The sequence below is a fragment of the Pundamilia nyererei genome, unplaced genomic scaffold, assembly GCF_000239375.1.
Source record: "Pundamilia nyererei isolate P.nyererei 1_Seehausen unplaced genomic scaffold, PunNye1.0 scaffold00246, whole genome shotgun sequence".
NCBI classification, from domain to species: Eukaryota; Metazoa; Chordata; class Actinopteri; order Cichliformes; family Cichlidae; genus Pundamilia; species Pundamilia nyererei.
This window is the reverse complement of record NW_005187647.1, coordinates 576,501-595,160: the sequence shown is the minus strand read 5'-3', so window position 1 is coordinate 595,160 and position 18,660 is coordinate 576,501. Positions and strand designations below refer to the sequence as shown.

Genomic DNA, 18,660 nt, shown 5'->3' with positions numbered 1-18,660 from the left:
GATACTAAGAGGCCAAACTGTACTAATTATACCTGATTCCATCACTCCGCTTCTACCAATCTGAGCTACCGATACAAGGTAGGATGGAGCCGCACCCCTGTGTTATTAATTCTGATCCTGCTATCCAAATGTCGCAGCCTGTTGCAACAGGCAACATTTTTCCAATCTTCTGTCCATTTCTGATGAATCCCTGTGAATTCAGGGTCCTGTTAATAGCTAATACCTGGTGTGGTCTTCTGCTGCTGTAGAGATGCTCTTCTGCATACCTTGATTGTAAGTGTGGTTACATGAGTTACTGTTGTCTCCCTTTCAGCTCAAAGCGGTCTGGTCATTCTCCAACATCAATGATGTGGATTGGACTAAATATTTTTGCCTCTTTGCACCATTCTCTGAAAACCGTAAAGATGGTTGAGTGGGGAAACACCAGTATATCACCAACATGTAGCTCATCCTGTCACCAACTCTGAATTACTTCACCATTCTGGTGCTGAGTTTCTTAGGAGTTCATCTTCAGCATGTCTGCATGCCCAACTGACTTGCTGCCATGTGATTGGTTGATTCAATAATTGCACTGAGCAACTGAACAGGTAGCCTGCTCAGTCGGTGTGAGTTGGAGCATGTGTGTTCCTCAAGCTCAGGAGTCTGAGGACCCTGCGCAGCATTTTAGCTGTCCTAAGCCTGCACTCTCCTGGACAGCGATATCCGATTTGTCCCTGGAATCTGCTGGAGCCCAGTTTTGGCATTACAACTACAGATAGGTCTGGATCACTTTTTTTCTCTTGGCACATGGAATCATTTTAAAACTGCACTTTATATTTAATGTGTCATCTTTGTCTAATACTTACATTTAATGTGACAAATATGCAAAAACTATTTGCAACACGATTTTCCTACAGAAACAAACAAACAAAACAAAAACAGCAAAATGCAAAGCACAACTCTTACTTGCATTTATTTTTTAATCAAAATACGTTTTTTTGTTTGACACAGAACCTCACAGTTTAACACATAAGAGGGAAAACTTTATTTAAATTAAAACCAAAGCAAATATGTTGCAGTGAACGCAATGAGCACTGCCACAGGAGGCCACACACACGCGCACACACACACACACATTCCAACAGGTACAGAGTATAAACACCTTAGCCTGTGTCTGACAGCTAAACTTAACACTTACAGCAGTGACACCTGTGGAAACTCCAATCCCCTGTGAAATTTTTAAATCAGTTCTTCAGCCTGCACTCTGTATTGCTCATTGTTGCTGGAAATGCTGACCATAGCTGTTGTGTCTCCTTGTGTATTGCCACATTTTTACACTGATCAGCATGTCATGACCACAAAGAATGCACACCCATAGCACATTACAGAAAACTTTCATTCAACTACACATCCAGATTTTTCTACCCTTTGGAAACTTTCAGCGTTTTTAACTTATTAAAAATTTGGGTGTCACCTTGACGCTTGGGGGGAAAAAACAAAACAAAAAAAAAACTTAGAGCAACTCATGCAAACTGCAAAAGAAAAAGAACAGAAACAAAAAAGATCAGATGGCAGTAGGGAAGGTCACACTGAGGCAGGACGATGAGGAGCAGCTGTAGAGCACAGCGGGTAATAACATCGTAGGTCCTCAGCTCTAGTTCACCTGTTTGAGGTGTGTTTGAGTAGAAGTGCGGCAAAGGGGGGACATATTCACAGCGTAGTTACTGATTGTCCAGTGTCTGTGTACTCGCCTTGTGGAGCATTACGTGTGCAGAGCCAAAGTGGCGACAGAGTTTGGCCATCCAGGGCTGTCAGGGGTGTGACGCTCTTGTTTTTGACTACAGTTTAACACTACCTGGCGTATAAAGTTTGTTGAGCAAGTGATCGTGGCTGCCATAGCAGTTTTCAGAGGGGTTATGTGATTTTGGCAGTTTTAAGGAGCAAAGTATTTTCAGTTTAAAAAGATGAGCGATCGGGTTTGGGGAGAAAGTGAAATCTCTTAAATCGGAACACTGAACTGGAGAGGGATTTTCGTTATGCTAGTTTACGTTTCCTTGCATCCTCTCACTTCCCTTCACCCAGAAACCTTTCCTCCTCTGCCACCATGGAGGATTTTCCATCCCACTATAAAAACCTCAGAGGTTTTGAGCAGCTTTCTCTCCCATCCTCCGTTTGGCAGTAGCTAAGACACAAGGAACAGACAAGTTAGCATAATGCAAAGCACCCACCCCTGTGACTTTAAGTTAATGTCACATGTAGTTTATACTGTATACTTTTTTTTTATTTTTCATTCATGTGCTGGAATGAAAGTTGGTCAATGTGAAATTCTTTTTCCCTCAGCATCATGTCAAGTTCATGCATGTCCTTCCCTTTTTATTTCAAGTTTGGATCCCTCGCCTTTGCTACCTGTTAGATAATAGGACACATAATGTGACCTCTGGCACCCTTTCCCATTCCTCAAATTCTTCTTTACAGCATTAAGAAAGAAAAAAGAAAAGACAGCGTTCATAACCCTCCAAGACCAGCTCTTCTTCTTTAGTTTGTCTTTGGCTGAACACTCTTGGTATTCCCCTCCAGCAATTTTCACCACTCTAAGCATGGCAGTATCTTTCTACAATAATTTCTCAGCATTGCCTTATACTCCTGCTCCCCCCACCACCACTTCCTGGTGCTGCTGCTGCTGCTGCTGGTGCTCCTCCTCTCCTAGGTCCCAACAATGGCTGGGTCGTGGGCAGCATCCGGGAGTGCAGCATCCTGGCAGTGGTAAAGGAAGCAGTTGCCCCAGCAACTGTAGCAGATGAGGAAGAGGGCAGCCAGGAAGACCAAGGCACAGATGGTGCAGGGCTTTCTCTCCAGCAGGAAGCTGAGCAGGTAGAACCCCATGAACATGGAGTGGTTGAACCACAGAGCTGGGTTCAGCGGCTTGGGGATGAGCAGCACAGGGAGCAGCCATTGAAGGCAATACATTGTCTCTTTTTGGAAGGAGGCAGAAGATGTTTTCTGTTTCAGATCTATGAATGAAGGGTCTCTGATAGGTTCAGAGTGGAGATGACAACAGCTCTTCGCTAATGTGGGAGCGTTCCTCTATCCAACAGAGCTGGGATGATGCAGAAAGATGTCAAAGCAGCCAGATGTTACCATCAGATCATCCCTGCACAGGACGGTGAAAAGAAAAGTTAGAAGACTCATAATCTGGGCAAACATATCTAAGCTTTAAAGTTTTATTTAATTCACACTTTTTATAGATGCTGTTTTGGAACTATTTGTTGTTTTGTGTCAATAAATAATTCAGGAGATATGAAGAAAAATAAAGTGTTTTCCCTACATAAAACATGACAACAGTTGAGTTTCCTTCTCACCTCCTCTTCAAGCCAGCTCTTGAATGGTAATATTATTAGAACCACTTCTTTAGTAATATTCACATGGCTGCATGTTTGGCAAATATTAAACGTGGGTACACAAACACTCCAAGACACAAGTTAAAGTTAAATTAGAAAAACATAACATTCAAAACAGCTAACATGCAAACTGGGGTGCAAAACACCAGGCAGGTAAGTGTAGCACTAATGTGAGGAGTGAGACTTGCCTCACTCAAAATCCTAATCAGTGACCCAGTACTTGTTAAAGCCTCCCGAAAGTAAACATTTACTCAACTATTAGTGTGCCAACTTCCTTAAAGGGCCTAACACACCGAGATCAGCTGCTCGGCTAATGTTAACTACCTGCGTGGTTATCTTTAGGCCTCCAAGCACATTAACAAAACTTACTGCGCCTTATTTAATGTGGAAAAAAATAATCAACGTGCGCTGGGTTTAACACAACAGTGGCTGCTTTCTTTCAATAACTAAACCAGCTGCCACTAGCTGACTGTCAGGGACAGCTGCTCGCTCTCCGACTGCCACATGACCACCTAACTTTAAAATATACCTACGACGTTATGAATGTCGCTGCTGTTAACCCTCTGCTTAAATGCCTGCTGCTTTGATTAACATTAGTTCAATTCAAGGGCAGCTCTTACGCTTTGCTACCTAGTTAGCCTTCGTGTTAATAGAAGAAATTTAGTTTTCATACAGTGATCCTCTCCGGGTAAGACTTCTCTAGAGTCTAGAAAGGGCAAATCAGACTATTTGAAAAACAATAATGGACCAATTTAACGTTGCCAGGCAAATCTGGGAGAAAAAGCGTAGACCACAACATGGCTAAATATTCTTGCTTTTGATACACTGTACGTGCAGCGAGTTGTTTTTATTAGAATGTAATTAAATTGATTTATCCGGCTAACCTGTTCCGCGAAAACACATTGCAGTGGGCGGTAACGTTCGTTAGCTAAAAGCTGCTTTTTAAACAATCATTAAAAAATGAAAAAGTCCGATATGTTTGTACCAAAAAAAGACAATATTTGAGTCTTGGTGTAGACACCCTGTAAGTAATGGGACAGGCCCCCGTGTAGCGCTAGCCATGAACGGAGGACTGCATTAACAACAGCATGCACCTGAGGCTAACCAGCTAAGTTAGCTTGGAAAACAAACGCTTGCTTCCGCTATCGAGAAAAACCAGAGTCTGTAAAGGTGGCCACCTGTATTACAATCCAACTATAAATTATTATGAAACAAACCTGACATGTTTTGAGCTCATTCTCAGCAAAAATAAACCACCGGTATCATCTCCGTTTCATCAACCGACTGCGTACGTAGCTAACTAGCATTAGCGTTAGCTTAAAGGACCCGTGTGGAGGTAGAGCGAAGAAGTTTAGGTGTCTGTGACTTGCCTGATTATATTTAATAACTTACTGTTGATAACTTTACTTGGACCAAATATGATATCGTTAAGCTTGGTCTATTAATATAGAATAAACTTCTCGAATTCTTCTGTAATAATATTTTGATTGCTGGAGAGTTTTCCTGTATTTATAAAATCTGTTGTGTGTTGTGTGCTGTTATTCTTTGCTGCTTGGATAATTTGATGAATATTATTTGAAAATAATACCCATTAATTTATTTGAAAATTGTTCTATAAAGAGAAAAAACAAAAAACTCAGAACAGCTTATACAGATTCGATTTAAGAATCACTCAGGCCTGAAATATCTTGTTCCTTGTGCCACAAAGCCACATTGGCTGACATTTTCTAACAAATATGGTAGTCTGTGATTTGATCACACACCCTGCTTCTGGATAACTAGATTACCAAATCCGCATCTGAAAATAAACTCCCCAGAATATGATATTTACTCTGATTTAAGTGAAAATTATCAGAAATGCAGGTGTTGAGACACTGTTTTAACCAAAGTATGTATTCATGATTCATTTTTAGACTCTGATCTTAAGTAGCGGCTAGAGGACAGTTAGAGAAGTTTAAATGCCATACCAGGCAAGACCCCAAATACAAGCAGTGTAAAAATGTCACTGAGACAATCTAGTACATAACAGCAGGGTGCAAGATGCTAGCATGCAAGGCATACATGGAACGCCGTCACCAAGTAGCTGGCATAGTATACAGGAACATGTGTAGCGATTATGGCATGCGAGTCAACCACCCAGACTCTAAGTGAACTTTTTCAGGGTCTTTACTGAAATCAACAATAGCTTATAAATCATGTTTTTTTGTTAGTGGTTAGGGTGCTTGTCGGGGTTTATTCATGTAATTTAATGCATCTGCTGAAAAGAGGAAGAATCTAGTTTAAGCTAAGCATTAAATCCGATGAACTGTGATATCATACAGTTACTTACAATTGGGAGGTGACAAACCACAGTATCCCATCTTCTTCAAACTTTATTTGTCACAATTATTACACTGACAACCAAAAATGTGAAACCATATGTTTGTGTAAATGCAAACAAACAGACATAGAAAAAAACTTTTTTAAATTAAAAATAAAATATTTCAAAATAATGAATGAAAAGTAAAAAAAAGAAAAGTTTACATATTGATTTAAAATCATATCAACAAACTCTTTATACAAACTAAGGGCTCATTTGTTTTTTGCTACAACTGAACTTGTGCTGGCACTGTTAACTATCCACACGCTTGCCATCAGAACCTAAAAACAAAAATGTATAAAATCAAAAATGTGAAGAAGCAGAATTTGTTAAACGATCACTTCAAGCAACAAAATTTGTCTAAATTAAAGTTTCTCAGCAACGCCAGCTGTATGTTTTGTTATACTGATGCTTACTGCAGGGCTGAAAGCTACATGCTCATCTATATAACAACAAAGAGCCTGCCTGTATTTTGTGCTTTGCCTGATATTAAACAGAATGATAAAGCTCCATTTGGATTTCTTCTGTGTAGTGCACACTTTCGGTAGTCTCCACCCTAGCTATCTTGTGCTTGACAACCACATAATCCACACTGCGGGCAACCATTTAATGTATTCATGATCGTTCTCCATCTCTGCATGTGTCCTCAGCGCTCCATAAATACTGCTTAGCTGACATGGTGCATATTAATCCGTGTGGGTTTGAGTGAAGCCATGTACAGTACTGATGCATCAAGAAAAGTCAGAGTAAGAGATAAAACAGGCAGCATCTTGATGAAAATGAAGATGGGCAACTACAGCAATGAGTCAGTGAGCATGTTTTAGTTCCGTCTGATCTGTGTCATCACAGAGATAGCAAGTCAGTGTTTTATTAATCGGGCCGTGGACTTGTAACCTCTGCTAATTCTAATTTTGATCCTTTATGAATGAATTTGAACTTAAATGTTAGTCATACGTGTATTGAGGTGACTCCTTTAAAGTCAGACAATGGCCATGCTAACTCAATCTTATAAGCCCTGAATAAAGTAAATGGGACAAGTTTGGAGCGATGATAACACTGCAGACGTGTTTTTACTGAGTTGGAACTCAAACTGTTACTCCTGTGTGCCCTGTGTATACTGTAGTCGTTCCATTTGTGACTTAAACGTAACTCTGACTTTAATGTTTAACACCATAATACTGAACACCTGGGGCTCGACTTGGGTCTGGTGACTCGACTTTAACACTGTAACTATCTATATATTTCATGCTTTTGACATCTAAATGTTGCCCATGTGTCATAGCCTCAAGACTTAGCCAGGAGCATACAGCAGCCATTAGAGCACTATTGGGGGAGAAAAACAGCATATAAGGCTAGCAGCACACAAGTACAGCGATCACATGACATGTTTGAGAGTGCAGAGTAAACATCCTCAGCAGTTACAACCATTCCTATAAGCAAAATAGAGATATTTGAATCACTGTATGTAAGACGTTTAACATGATGCAGCATTTCAACGATGATAGTCACTACTTCCAAGAGGAATCAATAAAGTGCCAAAACCTCACTTTCAAAGTTGCTACAGGCTTTACTTTCTCATCAGTAATCCAGAGGAGTAGCTTAGAGGAGTCGCTGCTGTCACTGTAGTCACACCTTATCATCTAACTGTTGATGATTTGATTGGCTGCACTGGTATTGGGACTTTCTTTCTGCTATCAGTGATGTCCGAATATAGAGTTTAACAGCAAGCACTAACTGTAACCCATAGTGACTTTAAGTCCTAAATAGGACTGTGCGATATGACCAAAATCTCATATCCCGATATAAGAATTCTATCATCCGATAACGATATAAATCACAAAAATGTAACATTTTCTGTAAATTCTGTGAATCTCGGGCAGCTCGACTTGCGGGAAGTGTTTCCAGCTGCGCGCCATGTAGCTGGAGTCGAGTGTTTTAACAGATGCATGAAACTATACATTTTTAGACATAAGTTGTAACGGCTTTCTTTGTGAGTATTTATTACATGGCGTGCTGGGTAATAAAAGCCTGTTCTAACGTTTGAGTCTAAGGTTTATTTTTTAGCACCTGGCGGCTCTTTTTTACTTCTCATCCGTAAAAATCTGCTCTTTCACTTGGTTCAGTTTATTTTGAAAAGTCTCAACAGGATCTTGAGCTTTATTGTGAAAGGTTTATGTGGAACATAAACAAGAGGACACGCGATGGTGTTACCGTCTTTGTTGCTAACCACAACGCATAAAAACAGGCGCTTGTCCGTCCATAGTGTGGTTATATTAAATATAAGAGAAAGAGAGAACTTTAGGAAATTAATATAGCCACTACAGTGACCATCAAAACAATGAAAAAATATTGCTGTAAACAGTTCATTTTGCGACACCACGAAACAAACGATAGCGTAAAATGAAACGATAGACGTTTTTATATCGTCATCCGATATATATCGTTATATCGAACAGCCCTAGTCCTAAATTAATTCACAATATCTCTTAGAAGATTATGAAACATTATTATTATGAAAAATTCTGTGTGAACCTGTTTTAATTGCTTTCATTTTTCTGATTGGTTGGTACTTGCTGGTTTCTGCAGACTTCAAAGCCCCGCCTCCTACAGGAGGTCGGGCCGTGGCTCTGGTTGTGCCAGGACATCGGTGCAGTGCTGACATCAGCAAGGCAAGAGAGTGGAAAAAATCCTTTTGTAAAACTTGCGTTTCAAGCCCGTCAAAGCCTGAGCTTCAGACTATGAGCTCATTATTTCAAACTTCGGCTGTGTTTAATATGGACAGTCTCTACAGATATGACAAACAATAAGGGGAAAAAGTATATGAGGAATGGCATTTTTCTACTGGTGGTAATTTTGTCAACTTCATACACTGTTGGTTACTTTACCCTGAACTAATATATCATATTTATAAAATCATTACATCTTATATATAAAATACTGACCTGTAACTTACCTAAATATATTCAGTTTTACCACAATTCATAGTAAACCTTTAATATTTCGATTACTTTCACAGTTAGGGAAACAGTGGGCCATTCTGTCTAATGATTTGTGACACAAAACGGTGCCACAGCGTTGACATTCAAACGTTAGGGTTGTAAAATGATGCTTTAAGTTATGACTTGTGCAGAGTTTGCTTTTAATCTGTCCCATGCAGCCACTGTACAAAAAGGTAGCAGCGTAAGGCACACTAAACACAGGCATTTCTATGGCGTGATGGCATTATTAACCTATCCAACAGGAGTTTAATCTTTTAATGAAATTTCAGCTTTGTCAATCACACTCTGTTGATTGTTTTAAAAGCTGAGATCTCAGAGAGACTCATGACTCTACGTGAATTCAGTGTCTAATCTCAAACATGACGTCAGTGACTCCTCCTCTACTCCCCCTAGCCTCAGTCTTAGCTCAGCTGACTGGGCAACACTTTATTACCATCAGCGTCTTCCTTTTCTCTCCCTTATTTCTCCTTTCTTTCTTTGTTCTCTCCATCAAAAACATTTGTATTATTTTTCTTCTGCCATCATCTCCCCATCCTCTTTCATTATCTTCTTCCTTCCTCAGGGCTTCCTCTCATAAGCTGTATATAAAAGAATCGTCTTCATCAATCAGAGATGTGTGTCCTGCTCTTCTTCCTCCTCCTCTGTGGCTGCTTGATTGACAAATACCTAAAAAAAAAATAAAAAAAATTAGTGTCTTCATGCCGTTGCCAGGCAGAATGTATTTTTGTTTAGTTTAGTTTTCTCAAAAAGGAAGCTTTAGCAGTAACTCATTTACTCATTATTTACTCATCCATCTCTTCATCTTTTTTTTTATCCCTCAATTAGTCTTCCAATCACCTGCCATCGACTGCTCTCCTCCCCACCTCTGTCTCCTCCTCCTCCTCCTCCTGCTCCTCCTCCTCCTCCTGCAAGCCCATTGGTACTTGGCTTCTTTTCCTGCATCTCAGGCTGGCCATCATTAGTCACATCCAGTGTTGGGTTATCATGGCAACCGTTCACCACAAAGTGAAGCTCCTCAGCACGAAACTGTGTGGAAAAGAAGGAGCAAAAGATTTATAAAGAGTGATCCATTTATCCAGTGCGGCAGCTCAGAGACATGAATACCTTCATCTCTCATGAACTCAGCAGCAAAAAATAAAATGAATGAGAGGAAACCAATGAAAAGTCTGGCAAAGTAAGAACACCTCAAAGAAACGCTGATACACCTCAGCCCTAAACACAGGCTAGAGGGATTTAACAAAACCTAAACTAAGATGAATATCATCCCTAACCATGATCCATGTTTCCAACATCATATGTTTGATCTAACTCCTTCATTCTGGTCACAATATATGACAGCTAACCACATTAATACATTTAAATTAGTACATCGTTATTTTACTGTTAAAACCTATACAATTATGATAATGTTTTCATATTATTAGTAATATTATATTTGGATTTGGACAACCTGCACGCTACATAAAAACCCATCACCAATGGATGGATTATTTACTGAAATCAGCTTTCTGAAAGCACATTTCAATTAATGTCCTTTAAAATGTATTTATTTTATTTTAATTTGGTATTTGGTCTGAACTGTGTTTAAAGAAGTGCTGTGCTATTCGTCTTTAGAGACTGTGTACCAGCGCCCTGCTGAAGGCGCTTCTCTCTCTCGTGTGCATGAGAAAAAAGGAAGGTGTTGATTACCGCTGACTGTGTCTGCAGACTTTGTTAATTAAACTTCCAAGACACCATATTACATTAGGTTAAGTTACTTAAGTATAGAGGATATAGTATATATACTGTAAACACTGGCAAACATCTGTGGTCTTAAACACTTGACAGCACAGCTGCACATCAGCACGGGCCACAGTTAGCGCATGGCGATGGTTTGTGTTTGTGCTTACCGCAGTTTTCGTTGCAGGGAGCCGTCTCTGCCAGCAGATGTATATGAATCCAGATGTGATGATTACCATGCAGATGGAGCCGATGATAACCAGAACCACAAACAGCTTGCCGTAGTCACTGCGTGTGTGACTGGGCCGAGACGGGCAGTTGCTGGCAGCACTGTAGTTCTGGACGCCCACCTGAAAAGGTACGCATGCACAACAATCAACCATTAGTTTAAACTCATGTCAAACCCGTTTCACACTGTGACAGCTCACCTTGCTCTTAAGTGGACCAGTGAAAGTTCCCCTTTTTTGTCAGTAAACAGCAGTGTAACTGCACATTTACTCCCTAAGATATCTTAAGTCGTTAATGCCTAGTGTGTCATATTTGACACATAAAATTTTCTGTGAGTTTTTGAGACTTCTACAAGATCAGTGTGATTTTTTTCCCCCTGAAAAACTTAACTAAAAGGCACAATATATTTTTAAGCAATTTAAACAAAATTCCAGATGTAGCAAATATAATATGGAGCAGAATTATTTCAGATTTCAGGCTTTAGGGGTTTAATATAGGAAAAAGAAGCGCATGTCTCAGTTTTTCCACTTGAAAAAGAAATGCTATAGTATTAAATAAAAGAAATCTGTCAGCATGAATGTTTGGGCTTATATTGTAAGAAATACCAGGCCATTCTCATTCCCGACATATAACATACCGATGATTTATCAAGTCCCGAGGTGGCCCTATGAACCACGCAGGATTGTGGATGGAATACAATAGCACCGGTAACCCACGTACATGTGTAGATTCATTCCAAACGGTTCTCATGTTTCCTGCCGTTTCCGAACGCGTAACAAAGAGACGTGTTGGGTGGCCAAAAGTGTGACATACCGACGATTTGTCACAGAAAGAGGTGCATTTTTTTCCATTTCATTTCACACACGTTCACTGTGCTCTCTTCAGTATCTTAGCAGAAATGTTTGAATCTGATTTGCTGGAGAGTGCTGCAACAAATTTAAAAAGTTTCTAGATGTTGTACCTCAGTCAGACATGTCTTGATCTCTGCCAGCATGCCCAGCATGTCTTTGGTCGGGATCACTCCTGGATAAAAAAACATATCTTGTCAGACACAGTCCTTTGAGCCAACACAGTGCCTGTGTGTGCTTGAATATGTATGTTACTGAGAAGCTCCTAAACTCTTCTTTGGGTCAGAACTGAATCAAATGCCTCATTTAAAGGATCTCTTTATATCATGTTTCTTTGTCTGATACTGAAGCCTGACATTTGCAACTGTTTGATATTTGTGAAGGCTTTCAGATAACACACCCTGAAGGAGGCTGAAAATTAACTTAATGTGACAGCAGACCATCTATTTTTATCCAAAGAACAAAGAAACTGCTTGAGACCCCTGATCACAACTGAATATTTCAGGGTGCACCGTTGGTTCAGAGTTAAAGTATGAAGACTGGGATAACTTCTGTTGATACATTTTTATTTGTTCTGATTGTTTTTATTGTTTCATGTCTGTCTGCACATTGTTGTCACACAGCTGCCAGCAGCCACTGCAGTCTGGACAAGCTACATGGATGAATATTAATATGCTTGTGCACTCAAATCAGTAACAGGGATCCTCTGTTGGGTTTAATATCTCAGACTAACTACTTTTTTTGCTTGAGCATATAAAAAATGACAAGTATGCTCCTGTTCAGATTTGTAATTATGACCCTTGTTGTGAGTTGTAGCCAGAGATCCAACTCTATTCATCACAGATAATCCCCAACCGGAAGTTCAGGTCAGTTTGACAGAGGTTTTGATGTTGTCGTTAGCATGAAGTTGATACCCATGGTCGAATCGTCAAAAAAAGGATTTACTTGGCCTGATCCAGCAGTGCTGGAAGCTGTGCACAAACACACAGCCTAAAGGACAACAGGCCAAAGAGAAGTCAGGGACGTTTTTGATTTTTGACTCCAGAATCTTTTAATGCACCTCATTCAGTATAAAGCAGTTAAAGCTAACATAATATCTGTCACACATGACATTTTACAGCACAGTGAGTACTTTTATTTTATAATTACATCAGATTTTGTACTTTTTGTAATTTTGTTTTATAATTTTAATGTTGTATTTTGTTGACTAGGAAACAAGTCTTTCTTCCCCCTATAGGCTGTAAATAGGGATGCTGATGCTGTGTGCTATGTGTTCCAGTTTAACAGTTAAAAACATTTTTGTTTGTACTTATTGTGTTTTACTATTTTCTCTGCATTTTAAGGTACATGTGTACGTGTGTGTGTGTGTCTGTTTGTGTTTGTGTGTGTGGGTAGGTGTGTAGGTGGGTGTACCATGCACAGATGCCACGTTCATCAGCAGCTGGTGTTGCTGGTGTGTAGGTTTGCTGAGGTAGATTACCCATGTTCCCTCAGGGCTACTCATTCTCCGAGCAAACACTCGCTCTATAGTTGTCAACAATCGCACACCCTGGTCTAAACGGAAATCCTCCTGTAACACACAGACACACACACGCACACATACACACACAAAGGTGAGGAAACAGGATAAAAGAAGTTAAACTGCAGTAGCTCAGCTTTGACTCCATCCCTGTTTCTGTGCCAACAACTACTGCATTGGTGGTGAGGGTTTGTGTTGGTGCCATGGACAGATGTTCGTTCACCGACACACACAAATACAAGCAGCCCCCAGCAGTCCGGGTTTTAGAGCTCTACAGCACTCATCCGCCTGATGTTTGCTACTGCAGTGGGAGAGAAAAGTCTGGCTCCTTCTTCAAAGAAGGACACATCACAGCTGCGTGTGCTGGTTCTAGGATGAATAATTGGCTTCGAAATTGTGTTCATATATCTGACCTGTTTGGACTGGTTCAGACCAAACAGACCACCTGAGAATGAGTGTCTCAGTCTGCTTGCAAACAGATTTTAGTGGTTTATTGTCGTGTAAAAGCAAAACTGTGTGCCCAAACCACAGCTGGTCACAGCTATCTCCAAGATCAGCTGCACTGAATTTTCTTAAACTAATTTGCTGAAACGGAATCAGACTGCTGAAAAAAATTGGTATTATATGTACTTATAATAGTAAGAACTGAAAGAATTACAAGTAAATATTCTGATATTAAATATTACTATTAGACATAGTGTTATCATTACTAACCAGACGTTAGTTAGACTAATAGACAAATAGACAATAGACATTTTCTAAGTAGCAGTCCGTGCACTCAGCAGTGCAGATGGGGTTAAACGTATTCCTGAATGTTTAAAAAATGTCATGAAATAAAGTTTATACTTATCGTGTGCACAGGATTCAGATCCATCTCTAACCACTACAGATACAAAGTCGCCATGTAACGCAGTGAATTTAACCAGCTAAACTTTAATTTCACCTTCATACAATTGCATAACTGCAGATCAGTTCCAAACACTGTAGGGATGTTTCTGTGTCTGTAGTTTTTCAGAAACTGTAACAGATTGATAAACATCACTGACGTGGCAGTTAACCCCTAAAAATGACCCCTGACTGAACAAAGGGGCATTAGAGGAACCGCTTCAGGTGCAGGTCCTCTAATGGCCACATGAGGCTGGCTCCAAAAAGAGAACTGAGTCACAAAACTGCATCTGTCAATTAGGGGTGCAACGTATTGATATTGAACCATTCGATACAGTGCTTTCGGTTCGGTATGCATATGTATCAAACAAAATTTTTAATTTATTTTATCAACTTTTCTTCTGACGATGCTGTCTGTGTTGAGAGCTCAGTGAATCGACTACTCCGCCTAGGCTGCACTGTCGAGCGCAGATCCACTGAGCGCAGCACAAGCTAGCAAGACAGAAGCTAAGCTCGTTGCAACATGGCAAATTGAACCTCCCCCACCCTCATTCAGATCTGGCCTTTGGAACTATTTTGGTCTTCATGTGACGTATGACCCTGAAGGTAAGCGCGTCATGGACAAAAGTAAAACAGTATGTCGGATGTGCCACGCAATGCTCAATTACATGGGTGGGAACTACTGCGTTAGCGCAGTTTGCTCGTTAACGTGTGCCGTCCAGCCCCACGCACGGTGATCCGCGGTAGCTCGTTAACGGAGATTTGCCGTGTTGTGGCGTTAACGTCATTTCAGATTAAGGCTGACAGCACTAGTGGGAACACAACGAATATGACTGCGCATTTACGCCGACATCATTGTAGTGCAAAGTGGAAGCAGACAAAAACAACAAGCATGCATGCTACAAACTTTACCCGAGTCATTTAGACAGCCGTTAGCACATGATTCTCCTTATGGGGACCTGATATGTTTAATATGCTGCTGAGAATATAGCCCAGAAGAAGCGTATAGTATAGCTTTTATTTTGGAAAGAGCCATTTCTCTGTAATAAACTCTCCTTTCCAAAGATGAGTGATTTCTCGATCAGATAGATTTATTTTTTTTATTATTTTCTTTTTTCAGCAACATTAAATTTAAAAACTGTACTTTTGAGTTAAAATTTATATTTATAATCTTAATAAATGACAAATTAAAAAGGCATGAACATTTTTTGTATCAATAAAATATCGAACCGTGACACCAAAGTATCGAACCGAACCGTGAATTTTGTGTATGTTGCACCCCTACTGTCAATCATTTTGTGGTGTTGGTGTTTTGTAAAGCATTTTAAATGGAATTTTGAAATAAACAGTAAAGTCTTCTGTGAGATCCAGATGGTCCAAAGAGTCTGTGCTCCACATTTTGCAATTTAAATTCTAGGGTTTTATTAGCCCAATCCTCTTTCATCCAAATTTGGTTACTTCTGATTCCAAAAGGCGATCATGGCATCATCTTATGCATACTAATGCATAAGTCAGGTCGAGGTGTACTCACGCAGTTGATGTTTTGTGTCATGTTGAGGACGACATAGCCTCGTCCAGTCAGCTCACTCCAGTCAACACAAACTACCTGAAAGATTTGGATTTAAAGTGAAATAGCGTTATAAATGCCAGAATTTTATGATCGAAAAAAATAACTTATATTTGTTGTTTGTTCCCACTGTCTGCAAGTTTACCTGGTGTGTCACCTCTACTCCTTTGAGATCGCTGTCTGGTAGTAGGACCTCTGCGACCCCACCACCCCTGACCTCTGACCTGTGAGACTCCAGAGGAGTGGTCTTTTCCAGCCAATTCCAGGATGGGTCGGTGAACCCAATAGTGGGGGAAGGATCAGTAGTGAGTGGGATGATGTGTCTGATTCTTGTTTCTTCACGCTGCATCTTTTTCCATCTTTCCTCCTTCCCCTCGTCACTTCTGTCTTTTGGTCTAAATTCTTGGGTACAGAGGAGGCAATTTGCCTGCTTTAGTCAGGCTTGCTATGATCATAACACTGAAGAACTGACAGACCTGCTGTGCTATCACTGAACAAATCCTTCTAAGGGGAGGGGCTTAGAGAAGCTTTATACTGATTATTACTGGACACTCACCTTTCTCCACACTAGGCTGCAGAGGCTCTCTGCTGGGAGCCAAGCCAACTTCAGGTACAGTGGGATTGTGGGTAAATACACCTATGTGTACGAGGCCTATCTCCTCCTCTTCCTCTTCCTCCCTCTCAGTCTCTTCATCCTCTGTCTCACCTGCAGAAACAAAACCAGGGCAGCAGAGATAAAAACACAGAAGCTTCTCTGTGGTTTACACTCAAGCATTTTAACACCTTTTCAATCCTCTAAATGTGCAATTTGGGTTTATGTTGCTGGCAAATTCACCAAATCTTCTAGAACAAGCTGCATCTTTTAGTCATTACAGTGAACAACAAATAAAAATGAGAGACATCCTAAATTAAATGACACCAGAGCAAACCTGCTGAGTGCTGGATACAAGGAATGGTTTGATTTTGTGAAATACGTGTGTCTACTTAGCCTTAAGAGAATTGATATCATTTTAATGCCAGTCAGCAGATGGTTACCTCACTTCAACATAAGGCTAAACATCTGTCCTGGCTCCATCTTAAAGCAATAACATCTGTTGATCAGAATACTTCTTATGTAGTCCACACAAACATCTGACCTGAGAAGATTATAGTTTGTATGCATTTTATATTTTTATAAAACAGAGGATTTGACCGTTTATCAAACATTGATGCATTTAAACACAATGTAACAGATGCAGTGTCTATAGCCCTTCTAACCAAAGTTAACTTGCCAACTTTGTCCCTGGTTAGGCTTTTAAGACACAATGTTTCAATACAAATATAAGATCAGACAGAAAACATCACTAATAACAATAATAATATCATCCCTTAGCGTTAAATCTTTTTTGTTTTTATTTCTTGTGGCAGTTTTCTAACTATTGGTAGTTTACAATCTTCTCCGCTAACAGCTTATCTTGTGCTTACACCTTTTCTGCTGAATGACTGACTGAATGCTGCACAAGGTCATTCACACATTTAAATGCCAACTTTAAAAAGGAAAAATTAATTAAATTGGCAAGAAATCATATTTTGCATGGTCAGATTTTTAAAAGGTTCTAAGTTGACCTTCAACATGCAACAAGAAGAAATGGGAGTGAGACAAAGCATTTTTTGAGCATGCAATTTATTGAAAACAAGGCTTAAACTTTGATTTTTGTTTTGGGGGGTTTGGGGGTTTTTTTTGGAGGTGTGGTCCTAAATCAGCTGTAAAACAGCCCATTTCAGTTTAAGCGTTGTTTTCAATAAATTCCATGCTCAAAAAATGTTTTGGCTCACTCCCATTTCTTCTTGTTGCATGTTGAAGCTCTACCTGAAACCTTGTTAAGACCCAACAATGCAAAGTATGATTTTTTGCCATTTTCCAAGTGGTCTTAAAATTTTGATCAGGACTGTATATCTCAGGAAAGGGTTTAAAACGTATTTGTAATTCTTGGGGACTCCACTTAACCACTGGAAAAACAGAGAAAGCTTCCCAGGATTGACTGGCCTACAAATATAACTCCAATAGTGCATCAACAACTTATCCTCAAAAGAACCCAAAGCAACATCTAAAGAACCGCAGGCCTCACCTGCCTCAAAGTTCATGATTCAAAAATAAGAAGGAGACTGGGCAAAAATGGCATCCATGGGACGGTTCCAAGGTAAAAAACACTGCTGACCACATCACATTTACCCCAAAACATACTGATAATACCCAAGAGAAACTATTCTAATAACAGATACAGAAAATCTGTATCTGTTATTAATTAATGTTACGCCTCAATAAACATACAGAGAGAAAAGAATGAAAAACAGCGTCACTATCAAAAAATTTCAGGCGATAGCTGGATTTCCCGAAATGTCCGATGTAGCACAAACATTTTATCCCACGTAAACAGGAAATACAAAGCACAAGGGTACATAAATAAAAGAACATTACAGAAACAAACGTTGATATCTCACAGGGGAACAGGGAACAACATAAAACAAGGAAACTGCTTTAGTGTACCTTTTGTATAACTTCCCAGCAGCCCAAAGTCTGTGCCAGTGTCGGTCTCTGGGGAGGCTGTTCCTACAGCATCTCCAGCAGCACTTGATGTGCTAGTAGTGGTAGTGATGGAGGAGCGAAGGCCTCCATATCCGCTAGAAAGGACATCTTCTTCCCGCTCTGCTTCCCACAGCTCTTTATCTAAAGGACCCACCTGTATAGCAAATATCACATTAGTCCTTGTTTTGTTGCTTTTCCTGAATCTGTAAGTTCAGTTAAATGATTAAGTTTATGGTAACCACCCAGCTTAATAACCAGTCTGAGTTACATTCACACAGATAAATAGGTTAATTTCTCTATCCTCACCTTTAGAACGGGGGGTGTGCGATGCTCCTCTGGCCCAGAATCAGGTCCCTCTGCTGGGATGGAGATGCTGGACTGCTCGGAGGAGGAGGGGTTGAAAGATGGACTGTAGCCTGTGTGACACATTGAGACATGTCACAAACATATGTTGTTTCTTTGAGTCCACTGTCTGTAGTGCTGAGGATTTGGCAGCTTATCAAAGACACAAAGTCACAGGAGATACGGAACCAGTTAAAGGAACAAAATTAATTACGCCGGTTGTTAAATGTTTTTATATATATATATATATA

At 40.0% G+C, this 18,660-nt stretch overlaps 2 protein-coding genes across 3 annotated transcripts in view; both read right to left on the bottom strand.

The window, feature by feature from the left end:
• Window positions 1-937: 937 nt before the first annotated feature.
• blcap (bladder cancer associated protein) lies at window positions 938-4,746 on the bottom strand. 2 transcript variants are annotated; one of them, XM_005749485.1, is made up of 2 exons: window positions 4,595-4,746; window positions 938-3,130 (listed from the first exon to the last, which is right to left on the bottom strand). In XM_005749485.1, exon 2 carries the CDS (start codon window positions 2,944-2,946, stop codon window positions 2,683-2,685), a length of 264 nt encoding a protein of 87 aa, XP_005749542.1. In that variant the 5' UTR covers window positions 2,947-3,130; window positions 4,595-4,746; the 3' UTR covers window positions 938-2,682. The 2 variants fall into 2 exon arrangements, with proteins under 2 accessions (XP_005749542.1, XP_005749543.1); XM_005749486.2 differs by lacking the exon at window positions 4,595-4,746 and adding an exon at window positions 3,339-4,509.
• Window positions 4,747-8,153: 3,407 nt separating this feature from the next.
• podxl2 (podocalyxin-like 2) overlaps window positions 8,154-18,660 on the bottom strand; it is a 19,323-nt gene continuing 8,816 nt past the window's right edge. The window contains exons 4-13 of the mRNA XM_005749492.1: window positions 18,374-18,483; window positions 18,029-18,221; window positions 16,058-16,207; window positions 15,647-15,903; window positions 15,466-15,540; window positions 12,944-13,100; window positions 11,644-11,705; window positions 10,625-10,804; window positions 9,573-9,761; window positions 8,154-9,401 (exon numbers count right to left, since the gene is read on the bottom strand). Coding sequence (XP_005749549.1) covers window positions 9,342-9,401; window positions 9,573-9,761; window positions 10,625-10,804; window positions 11,644-11,705; window positions 12,944-13,100; window positions 15,466-15,540; window positions 15,647-15,903; window positions 16,058-16,207; window positions 18,029-18,221; window positions 18,374-18,483 — 1,433 coding nt within the window. The 3' untranslated portion in view covers window positions 8,154-9,341. The remainder of the gene's footprint in view (window positions 9,402-9,572; window positions 9,762-10,624; window positions 10,805-11,643; window positions 11,706-12,943; window positions 13,101-15,465; window positions 15,541-15,646; window positions 15,904-16,057; window positions 16,208-18,028; window positions 18,222-18,373; window positions 18,484-18,660) is intronic.